We start from the raw sequence: 11,542 nt of genomic DNA, 5'->3' as shown, positions 1-11,542 counted from the left end.
GTACTTTAGGTAGGCTTTCAACGAACATAGTCTACTATTCTGCCACTCATAATGATTGTATCACTATGGAGCACGCGTGTACACGTATCTACGTGCGTAAATCCTCGTGTAATGACTTCCAAAAATCCAAAAGTCATCATCATAATCATAGATATCTAGGTAGATGAATCGGGTACTGTAATTTACTATGCTGTTCTATAATATATATCGTGGGAATAAATCATCATCGTCATCATCGTCGTCCTTTTTTATGTGTCAACGTCTTTCGGAACCACAGTCATCGGCAGAGGCCGTCCGGAACATGTACTGCGTAGATCGTAGATTGTAGACCGTACTAGATTGTACTCGTACTCGTAGAAGACTGTTTCGTTCTGGGTATGACGTACCGAGTACAACGTACAGACAATCACAAATGCGGTACACCAACGCTCGCGAGGACGAGGTTGAGAATACTCACGACACCTTCGCCCAGGATCAGACCGCTCGCGAGGACAATGACCCTCGTCTCGCCTCGCTGTTTCCACGTGATCCACCAATAACTGATGACCCCGCCGACGGTCCTCGCGAGAGTGAAGCTCGGCGTGTTGTACATGCCCACGGCGACGGCGATGCCCCCTGGGATCCAGGAGTGGAGGGTACGACACCACGGTTTCTCATCGCTGTAGGCGAGCAGGTAGATGCGTAGCGAGGTAGTGAGTACGAAGATGGCCCCGAAGACGAGTGCGACTTGCCACGCCATGGGTGGGAGACCTTTGCCCGTGACGAGGCGGGCGGTGAAAATCCAGACGTACGCCGTGGGGATCTCGAACAGTTCGCCGGGGACTTGATACACCGAGGCGTAAAGCTTGTACACGGCGGCCGAGACAAACGCACCCACCAGGCTGCCGATCATTTGCCCGTAGAACTGGGCTTTGGGGCTCGCACCGATGAGGTGGCCCGCTTTGAGGTCCTGGAGCATGTCGCCGGCTTGAAGGGCACCTGCTTCGCTGACGGCGCCGGCGAGGAGGTTGATTATGATTGCGTGATTGCCGTGCGTCGTACCTGTCGGAGTGACGAGGGCGAAGACGAGTTGGGTGAGTTTGGAAATGCCGGACACAGGGTTTAAGTCCGTTTCGCCAAGAGCGCGAACGCCCATTATAGAAAGGATGCATGCGAGAAGCATGGCGAGGATGTTTAGGCCAATGGGAATGTAGCTGCCGAATGTGACGTGGATGCAGAGCACACAGAGGAGAAGCGTTACAGGAAGCAAAATCATCACAGTGCGCCCGGAGATGAGATGGTGGAGAGGTGCGTCATCGGGAGGATCGTCCGATTGAGACTTTACTGGTTCGAAGTTGGCGGAATGGGGGGATTTCAGAGCGAGATAGCCGGCCATCTTGTGGCCGAAGAGAAAGTCAAACCAGGAGTCGCTGTGCTGGTAATGTTGTTGGGCAGAGTGGATCCAGTCCGGACCATGGATCAAAGTCGGTCGGAGGATCAGCCAGCCCAAGTTGACAACCGCATCGGCGAGCATGATGGCCAAACTCACCCAGACAATCCAGCCTTTGCTTCCCGTCTCCCAGTCGTCAACGGAACCTGGAGCCCAGCCTTTATGTTTAGCTATGGGGCTTAGGATTGCCCATCCGACAATGGCGCCGAGAAGCATGTGGAAGGTTGTTGCCGGACCCATGATAATGCCTTGACCGACGTATGCTGGGGAGGGATTCAGTGTCCAAACCCATGTGTTGGCAAGGTAGGTACCAAAGATGGGGAGTTTGTGTAGGATAGGCAGGAAGTATTGAAGTAGAGTGTAGGACCCAGATCCAGTAAAGGCCAGAAGGAGAAGTCGAATCTGTTTCTTCCAGTCAGTTCGTACATCGCGCTCGTTGGCTGTACTGTCGGCGTCGTCTCTCTCGTTCTCAGTGAGAAGCTCTTCACGTTCCTCTGTCCCTTGTGTACTGATTTCTCGACCTTTGGCCTCGTCACTTTTGGCACCACCGTGCAAAACACTGATCATGAGTGCCGTCGCAGTGCCGCTGGGAAATTTGAGCCGCTCTCGAATGATGACCTGTTTCCTCAGCGGTACAGCAAAGACCACACCAAAGAGGCACAATCCCACGCCCCAGATGAATAGCCTCCATATGCCAAGATCTATTGGGGCACCCTCGCTCTTCTTCAACAGGAATTCTAAACTGGGCATAACACCAACGAAGCCCAGGCCTAATGGCATGGTTCCCACGGCTCCGGCGACTGTCTGTACCAACACGTTCTCCACTGGTGTAAATGGAAGTGCCAGATACGGTGATAACGCCTTGAATATAGCAAACCCTATCAGCGATGCGGGCATGGCCATGCCTGACACCCATCCGGTTTGAAGACCGAAGTATGTATTTGAGAAACATATTATAATGCCAATGCCCGTTCCCACCAGCACACCTCGGAGTGTAAAGTTCGTCCCATCGAGTGCAGAGTCGGCCGCACCCGGACTGGCGTAACATGCATGATCGGACCTCGTGCGGGAGATGTCCTGCTGGGTGGCATCGGAGGCGGATAACTCATGTTGTTGCGCCGGTGATTGCGGCGATGGGGACGGAGAGCGGGCGTTTCTGTCGGGTAACATGACGTTCCCAGGTTTATCGAAGAAGGATTGCGGGACAGTTTGTTATAGCCATATGGAGTGGCCTGGTTTCAACCTCCCATGGTCCTCCTAGTGACGGGCATTGAAAAATCTGTGGGTGTCGCAGTAGTTGGCTGCGTGTAAATTGCTTACAGGATGATAGAGAGACATGACGCGATCGGATTTCCTCGCCGTTCTGTACATCACGTGTGTGATCGATGACTAACTTCAAGGGTCTCCTCGCTCTCGTTCTCGTACAGGCTTGTCCTCGTATCGGTAGCCCCGCCTGCAATTGACTGCGCCTAGTGAGTCTTTTGCCTTGCGGTTGATGTGGATCTGAACATGGACGATTCATAGATTCCCATGGTTTGAAAGTCGATTCGATCTGGGCCTCATTCCATGCCGCTTCCATGGACCCTCGACTGTCCGTCTCAACCTTGTTATTTGAGATTCAATCACCCTTGACAGCCCGACATTATCCAATGGCGCCCGGATGATTGTACCCGCTGGGATATTCCAGGCTTTGACACGGGCCCGTGGTCATTCCCACAGACCCCCTCCGCATCCTACTTCGTACCTTGGACAGCCTGGAACGACGCCTTGAATTCTTACCCCAGTCCAGTCCAAAAGATCCTTCGTTTAGGCCGAGCCGCTCTCTGTTCTGAGGTCGCACAAAGTCTTGTCTTCTCGTCGCCTGTATTGTCCCTCACGCAAGTCCAAATTTGCCTCGACGATGCTTTGCATGCGCCAGATAGGGTTTTTACGAGAACCAACGGCGGCTGCAAGACTTCCGTGAATGCTTGCCCGTCTAGACACCACCAAGCCGACCGATATGGCTCCCGACGGCTATCGCGAAGGCGCGCGGGAGCGTGAGATGCACAGGTTTGTGGTCCTAGCAAGCCATGGTGGGTTTGTGCTAACACTTGATGCAGATATTACCAACCGTGGCTAGACACCTTTATGTCTACCAGAGACCTCCATCCAGTCGCTCAGCTTCCCCCCGAGAAAACCTATAGACCTCGATCATCTCGAGACAAGGCATTGACAGCATTTGCGCAGTTAGGATGTCTTCGCCTACGTGCGAAAAGAGGGATTGTGACGCTATTGGATGCTAAGAAACAGTACATCATCGCTGAAGCAACACAGTCATTGTCGCTTCTGTCTGATTCGCAACATGCGACAGGTGATGAACTGTGGTTTGGTAACTCCTTCATCCAACGAGATAGCGGCGTGTCGGGTGATGCCATGTTCCCAGATACTTACACTGCGCATGGACCCAATGGGTATACCTACAGCGCTCCCGCCTTGGTTATAGGGGATATGACGAAGCACGAGAAGTACTGGACTCGTGGCTATGCTGGTAATGGAGTCTCTTTCTATTGTGGAGTGCCCATTACGACAAGGCAGGGCTATGTGATTGGGGTCTACACGGTTTCGGACGATGAGCCCCGCGATCGCCTTCAGGCTGATGAGTTGAGGTTTATGGTCGATATGGCCGTCATCGTTGCCCAGCATCTCGAGACTGTCAAAGGTGACCAAGCTAGAGTACGAGGAGAACGACTGATCCAGGGGATTGGAACATTCATCGTGGGACCTGCTAGCGATGGCAACAAACAACCTGGTCCCAATTTTGCTCCTCAACAGCCATCTGCCTTCACTTCTTCCGAGACTAAGACTGGTCTAGATGATGTCAAGGAGCCAGTGCCAGACGAATCTGATAAGCCAAGTAAGTTCAAAGGCATGGTTATAGGTGACGCAAATGAAGCTTCAGAAGAGCGCAAGCACCAGATGGGACAGGCTGTGCAATCAGAAGTTCAAAATCATTTCATCGATACCCCTGAGGCTCCAAAAAACTCAATTCCAGCCGCACACAATGGAGAGCAGAAGGTCGACAAGAACTCTCGTCAAAGGCGTCCCAGCGGACCCCCAAGGGCCAAATCAGGAACTGGGAAGACTATGACGGATGCCCAAGATGCGTTTGATCGAGCGGCGTCAATTCTTCGCGACTGTATCAAGGCTGATGGTGTTGTTTTCCTGGATGCCAGCTCCGCGAACCTCAGCTCCGGCTCGGCTATGAATGATTCTGAGCCCGGTGTTCATACTATGCAACACACCAGGAACAAAGGCAGACGCTTGATCGAGCTGAAGGAGGGTATCGAGCCACAAATTCCCTTTGGGCCTGAGCCAAACGGGGTCATCGGTCTCCACGACGACAGCGACTCCAACTCTTCTACGACGGCACGAAGCGCTAGCGACTCTTCCACCACGACGCCCAAGAAAGACTTCTGTGATGTATTGGGTGTATCTGTCTCCAAGCCAACCAAGGCCCTGAACATTACCTTACAAAGGATAAGTCGATTCGTTCGCCATCATCCGACAGGAAAATGTTTCGTCTTCGATAGCCATGGCCGGCCTGCCTCAAGTGACGACAGTTCTGGTTCTGGCCTCCCCTCAGATGAAAACAGCCTACAACCTGTGAACACTCCTTCTTCGACAGCAGTAAGGCAGGTCAGCACCACCAGAGCGCTGGCGAAGGTCTTGCCGGACGCACGAAACATCGTCTTCCTTCCGCTTTGGGATTACGCCAAGGACAGATGGCATGCAGCAGTCGTTCTTTGGTCGAATGACCCACACACACTCACCAACATTCAAGACGACATGGCGTACCTCGTGGCATTCAACAATGCAGTCATCAACGAGATCAACCGCATCAATCTGGCTCTCTCTGACACTGCGAAAGCAACATTTCTTGCAAACATCTCGCATGAACTACGGTCGCCGTTACATGGTATCCTTGGAAGCATTGAATTTCTTCACGACACGGCAATGGACGACTTTCAGGCTGGTATGGTGATCTCGGTAGAAACCTGTGGCAAGACCTTGCTCGACACAGTGAATCACGTTCTTGATTATGCCAAAATAAACAATCTTTCAGGTCGTACTTCACGAAAGACCGGCTCAACACGGAATCAAGGGTATCAACAAGCCACGAATTCTGATGACAGTCTGACGGTGGATTTCGATATGGCATTGATTGTAGAAGAGGCAGTGGAAGCGGTCTATGCTGGCCAAGTATTTCGCACCGCCAATGGTGACGCTCTCCAAGGCAAAGGCCCCACCCAGTCTGCTGCTGGACGGGCAATGGAAAAGAGGCAAGATGCCAGATCCAACATCAGTGAAGCGTCAGCAATTGCCTCTAACAAGGTTCGCCTTACGCTCAACATCGACGACCACACGAATTGGAATGTGAGATCCCAACCAGGAGCAGTGCGACGTCTTGTTATGAATATTCTAGGAAATGCTTTGAAATATACCAGTGAAGGGAGCATTGATGTTTCGCTAGAGATTGACCGCAGCCGCAAGAAGCGCCACTCACATGTTCATGCCCTTTTGAGAGTCACTGATACAGGCAGGGGCATGTCGGGTGATTTCATGAAGAATCATGCCTTTACTGCATTCGCTCAGGAAGACTCGCTGGCAACTGGGACAGGCCTCGGTTTGAGCATCGTTCGACAAATCGTGGACGCTCTTGGGGGCAAGATTGATCTTGCAAGTGAGAAAGACAGAGGAACTGAGATCAGCACCTGGCTGAGCCTTCCGCGAAGCCAAGCAGCCCCTCCGCAAGATTTTGAGAAGAACATCATGACTGAGATGCGCTCGCGAACGAAAGGTCTTGATATATCACTCCTGTTGCCGCAGTTGGAAAAACAAAACAACGGTTCTCAAGTCCAGCCTCTGCGTGAAATGCCTTCGGTCGAAAGCTCCATGCGCAATTTGTTGTCTCAGTGGTTCAGCATGAAAGTCACGACGGATGATAGCATGGAGGGGCGCTCGCCGCACTTCTTTCTCTACCCCGAGCCGCCTCCGATCGACTTTCTCATGCACAATCACGGTAAGCCCAACGCCGAAAGAGAGATACCAGTCATCGTTTTGTGTACGAACGCATTCGAGGCTGCCAGTCTAAGGACTCATGGCCTGCATCGACTCACCGACATAGGACGAATAATTGAAATCATATCTCAACCCTGCGGTCCACACAAGCTTGCCAAAGTCCTTCACCGATGCATGCAACGAATGGACCTGCTCCAAGACCAGGGTCGTTCGAAATCATGGGAGCATGTGTCATTGTCTTTGAATCGCAAAAAGGATAAGAGCTCTCGCATGTTTTCTCGTGATGCGAATCTGTCGCAGGGCGAGTCTGATGATGAACTGGACGGGGTTGAGGGCTTCTCGAAGAGTAGAGACAATAGCAGAGTCTCTTTATCGTCGCAGAAACCTGCTCAACAAGAGTTCGAGTCCTCCGAATCTATAGATCCAGCTGTTGCTTCCGCCGAACACGTCCAAGGAAACGATTTCGCCGACAAGTCAAAATCTACGGGCGAGGAAAAGAACGCGAACTCATCGCAAATGGATGGAAAGGCTGAAGGCCAGGTTTCCCCCAAAGCGAACGATGTACCGGTAGATCAAAGACCTCGAGTACTTGTGGTTGATGACAACCATATCAATCTACACCTTCTTATAACGTTCGTTAGGAAGACGAACCATCCCCACGAATCAGCTACTGACGGACTCAAGGCCCTTGAGGCATATGAACGAAGTGTGCTCGAGGAGAAGAACGGCTTCAAATATATCCTTATGGATATTTCAATGCCGGTCATGAACGGCATTGTTTCTACTCGAGAGATCCGCCAGTTTGAAAAGGAGAACAACATCAGGGATCCAGTGGAGATTATCGCACTGACAGGCTTGGGGAGTGAAAGTGCGCAAAATGAAGCTTACCAAGCTGGCTTTGATCATTTTTTGAGTAAGCCAATTGTGAGTAGTCCATCGCTCTGATCCTGAAACCCCCCTCCCTCCCCCTGTCGAGTACCTTTATCAGGCGAGAAACACAATACTAACATCTCTTGTTTTTAAGAAATTCAAGGACCTGCAAAAACTCCTCCGGTAAGGAGATATGCAACAAGGGAAAGTTGTTTTTGTCTTGCAATAGGAAAGCGATGGAGTTTCAAGGCATGAGGATCACTTTACAGCGAGTCTGCGCGGCTTACTCTGGGTTTTGCTTTTTCCTACTCTACTCGACTCTTCTACCCGTCGCCATGGCTACGAATAGCTACCTACCTAGCCTATCTCGGCGTTTTGATGACTTGAAATGAGAGGTGCATCTGCGAAATATGGGTGGATTTCTCGCTTTGGCTCCATCTGGCCCGGCTCTGTCCCCATGCGCCCCCGTCTCGGGTAGACACCGAGGAGAAGTGCATGGATCTTGGACATGATGAATGAGGTTTTCATTTTTATGTACCTGACGTACACTTAAGTCATACGTATCTGCGCAAGTATAAGTACCTAGGTATAGCCGCTTAATGCATTGTCTTTCATCGTGCAGAAGAAGGAGTTATGTTGCATGAATCTAACACGTGACCTACAGCTAAGCAGCACTGTATTGATCCTCGTAATCGTATATCAATTCGTAGAGGCCAGAAAGGATCAGCCGGGGAGACAGAACAGCTGCCTTCGTCTGTTGACGCCATAAGCAGTTCCATTTACGAAAGAACATCCCCTGGAGGAAGAGGCTAATTGGCGACCACACAATCTTCTCGCAGGTCAGACTTCTCCGACATCCACCGACTTCCGTCGATGCCTCCGACAGCCGAATGTCCATAACCAACCACCAGACCATCTTTGGTCCTTATCCGAAGAACTCTCCTCATAGTCTTCTTCATACGAGTGGACTGTCAAATACTGCATGGTCCTTTGCTCTCTGTATATTGGCCGGGAGCTCCACCAACCCTCACTCCCCGGGGATCCCACTAGTTGGTGTCTTACTGCCTTCTTCCTATTCTGGCCTTTGCAATTGCGGAGTCGAGCAGTCCGCAATGCCTTTCGTCGCTCCCTCCTCTTGAACAATAACACAGTCTAAGTATAGTGTAGGTAAGGTTAAAACCCCCCTCACAAAAGCCTGCACTGGTGGCTCATGGCTGATGGCAGTCTGCATCAGCCGACCCAGCCCTATCTGTCACCCCCAATACGGAAAAGAAAAGGAAAGGAAAGAAACACGGTTACTCAGACAGTGTCAACCCTGATGTCTCGACCTTCCAGGGCCAGCAGTACTACCTGCACTACGTGCAGAGCCCGCAAGGTGCGGTGTGATGGCAATCGCCATGTCTGCAGCAATTGTGACAGACTTGGTCTTCCTTGCTTCTACCAACAAGCCACGGGCCGAGAAGATGATTTTACACTCCATTTGCCCCGTCAGCGAGCCCAGCGGGCGTGCCGCGAATGTCGCCGTCGGAAGATGCGCTGTACTGGCGATACTCCTTCGTGTGACCGATGCCAACATTTGCGGTTCGAGTGCTCGTATCCAGACTCTCGAACGTCACGGGCTGCTCAGACGACATCAAACGGAGGCAACATTCTGCAAGTTGCCTTGGACATAGAGCAGAGAGATTCACCAGCTGGGGCCGTAGAAGCCTCGACCGCCAACAGCGATACACCAGGCCTGTCCATAAGTTTTAATCCGACTTCACACACGGGTGATGCGTAAGTGCTCTACACAATATCCTTCACCAGATGAATGGTGCTTATGATGTCCTAGGCCACTGCTCCCGGACGAAGCTACCATGGTTCACGTCTTTGACAACTTCTTTCAGCACTTGTATCATGTCCCAGTGCTATCGTTCCTTCACAGAGCGTCCCTTGTCCAGCGATACAAGTCTGGGTTGAGAGACGAGGCCTTACTGCACGTTTGGTGGCGCCAGTGTCATTGCGATCTATACCGGATCGTGCTAGACGGTTTACACGAGGCCTTGCCAAGCGCCACGATCCATCAACTCGATCAGAGCTTTGTGATGGTCTGCCAACAGCAATGTTTCGAAAAGGCTACCGAGATTGGGGGGATTTTCAAAGTGATTCTGTCTATAAAGACACAGTTACCATTTCTCGACTTCCATCTCCCTATCTGTGCCTACCAATGTGCCAGACTTTTGTTCTACTCCTATCGAACCAAGATTGCATCATTCCCAATGAGCGCAGAGAAAGTGACTGAACAGGCGCAACGCTGTTTGGATATTGTCAAGGCGTGCACGAGTCCATGGAAGGGACTATTGACCATCCAATAGGACCTAGACACGCTGATCCAACGTGGATGTTCCCGATCACCGTCGCCGAGTCCTGCCCCTGAAGATCTTCCAGGAGGAACCCAGAGGCAGCCTTCGGGACCTGCGTCGTCGCAACAAATGTTTTCACGGCACAGTTTAATCAAGAGAATCGGAATCGTGGACGACAGTGACAATCTCTCCATGCCACCGCTGTCCCAAGCCGCATCTACATCCACCCCCTCGATCGCTCAGTCTGGGCTACAGCGGTCCACGGGTTTCGACACTGACACTACGGCTGTGGGAGACATGCAGACGGTGGAAGTCGCACTCGTCCAAGATCCTCTCTTTGCCGTTGTTCCATCGACGCCTATCCGGGGAAGTGACGCTTTCGACGGAGCACTTGATTGCCCACTGAGGCTACCAGGGTCGTTTGGTCTATATCCCTGGGACTGGCCATGCGAACCGTGGCCTGCACGATACGATCTACCAGCACCTTCCATGGGACCGGACAATTTCTCTGGAAATATGTGGACAAATTGGACGACATAAGGCTCGAGGCGCCGCGTCGCAACCTCTTGTAAACGCTAAGTCTTACTTCTGCTATAAAAAACACTAATCCCATGGATCATAAGGGGTGTGCCGGCTCATCTCCAATCTCGAGCATGGTGCGCCTCAATTCGTCTCTGAGGTCTCTGACGATCTGGGCATACTCGGGCAAGCTGTACACATTGAACAGTTAGGGTATCTTTTTCACAATCGAACAGTTCCCATTCCTTCTCTTGACCTCCGGCTTTGGTTCCCGGGAGGTCAAAGCCTTGGTTGTACCAATAGATGAGCTTGAAGCGTTGGTTCCGCACACCATAATGGGCGTAACAGTCATGCATGGTATCCTAGTGCATCCAATATCGATGGTACGCCACTTGACGCCACTGGGTCGGCGTGTTTCCCCGGAGAAGTTCTCTGACCGATCGTCCCTGCATGTACGACGGGATCGTGGTTCCCGCGAGGTCGAGCCACGTCGGAGCAAAATCGATGTTGGATATTACGTCGTTGCATACAGAGCCCGGCCGTATGAGCTCGGAGTATCGAATCAGGAAGGGCATCTGAAACGACTCCTCGTACATGAATCTCTTGTCGAACCAGCCATGGTCACCTAGGAAAAATCCCTGGTCGGAAGTGTAAATGACCACGGTATTGTCCGCCAGGCCGTTCGAGTCGAGGTAATCCAGTAGTTCCCCGACCCCGTCGTCGATCCCCTGGATACACCGCAGATAGCGCTTCATGTACCTCTGGTATTTGAAATGGCGGAGCTCATCGCGCGTTCGAAAGGTAAACTTTTCTCCCGTGTCTTTGTCGATGAGCGGCCGCATCTGGGTCACGTCGACCGGGTTGGGCACCTTTGCGATTTGGGTTTCCGGGAAAGTGACGCTCTCCGACCTCGTCACCGCCTTCGGGCTGCACCAGGCCCAGGTCGAAATAGTCCAGGTCCGCCTCGACCTTGATTTTTGCTGCCGAAGCGGCCTTCGCGCGGTTCTTATAGTCATCTTCAAACGTCTCGGGCACCCTGACGTCTTCCTGGTACAGGTTGCGGTGTCGAGGGTGACACTCCCATTTCCGATGGGGGGGCCTTGTGGTGACACATGAGGAAAAAGGGCCTGCCCCGATCTCGGTTGTCGAGCTAATCGATCGATTTCTTCGTGATGATGTCGGTAGCGTAACCCGGGTTTTTGATCTCCCCCTGGTCCGGCAGACAATCAAACAAATTCGTATCCGATGCCACCACGGCTCCCGTAGATAGACATACCGACATGAACGTCAAGGACGAGAAAAAGTATTCTGAAGTAACGGAGTC

General features: G+C 52.0%; 3 protein-coding genes across 4 annotated transcripts; 1 reads left to right on the top strand and 2 right to left on the bottom strand.

Moving 5' to 3' along the window:
- Positions 1-74: 74 nt before the first annotated feature.
- PV06_02623 (uncharacterized protein) lies at positions 75-2,745 on the bottom strand. The gene has a single exon (XM_016403328.1). The coding sequence runs from the start codon at positions 2,597-2,599 to the stop codon at positions 407-409; it is 2,193 nt and encodes a 730-aa protein (XP_016267225.1). The 5' UTR covers positions 2,600-2,745; the 3' UTR covers positions 75-406.
- Positions 2,746-3,008: 263 nt separating this feature from the next.
- Positions 3,009-7,964, top strand: PV06_02622. 2 transcript variants are annotated; one of them, XM_016403326.1, is made up of 3 exons: positions 3,009-3,478; positions 3,529-7,411; positions 7,512-7,964. In XM_016403326.1, exons 1-3 carry the CDS (start codon positions 3,393-3,395, stop codon positions 7,542-7,544), a joined length of 4,002 nt encoding a protein of 1,333 aa, XP_016267223.1. In that variant the 5' UTR covers positions 3,009-3,392; the 3' UTR covers positions 7,545-7,964. The 2 variants fall into 2 exon arrangements, with proteins under 2 accessions (XP_016267223.1, XP_016267224.1); XM_016403327.1 differs by having other exon boundaries at positions 3,529-7,964.
- Positions 7,965-10,315: 2,351 nt separating this feature from the next.
- On the bottom strand, positions 10,316-11,234 carry PV06_02621 (uncharacterized protein; the record flags this gene model as incomplete). The annotated part of the gene is made up of 3 exons (XM_016403325.1): positions 10,316-10,409; positions 10,453-10,580; positions 10,656-11,234. 3 exons carry the CDS (start codon positions 11,232-11,234, stop codon positions 10,316-10,318), a joined length of 801 nt encoding a protein of 266 aa, XP_016267222.1.
- Positions 11,235-11,542: the final 308 nt, after the last annotated feature.

The sequence above is a fragment of the Exophiala oligosperma genome (assembly GCF_000835515.1).
Source record: "Exophiala oligosperma strain CBS 72588 unplaced genomic scaffold supercont1.2, whole genome shotgun sequence".
In the NCBI taxonomy this organism is placed as follows: domain Eukaryota; kingdom Fungi; phylum Ascomycota; class Eurotiomycetes; order Chaetothyriales; family Herpotrichiellaceae; genus Exophiala; species Exophiala oligosperma.
This window is presented reverse-complemented; position numbering and strand designations above follow the sequence as displayed.

Excerpts from the sequence above, each read along its gene's own strand:
- PV06_02623 (XM_016403328.1), bottom strand. The coding sequence starts at position 2,599 with ATGTTACCCGACAGAAACGCCCGCTCTCCGTCCCCATCGCCGCAATCA.
- PV06_02622 (XM_016403326.1), top strand. The coding sequence starts at position 3,393 with ATGCTTGCCCGTCTAGACACCACCAAGCCGACCGATATGGCTCCCGAC. Across the intron at positions 3,479-3,528 it reads CGGGAGCGTGAGATGCACAG|ATATTACCAACCGTGGCTAG; the intron begins GTTTGTGGTCCT and ends CACTTGATGCAG. Across the intron at positions 7,412-7,511 it reads ATTTTTTGAGTAAGCCAATT|AAATTCAAGGACCTGCAAAA; the intron begins GTGAGTAGTCCA and ends CTTGTTTTTAAG.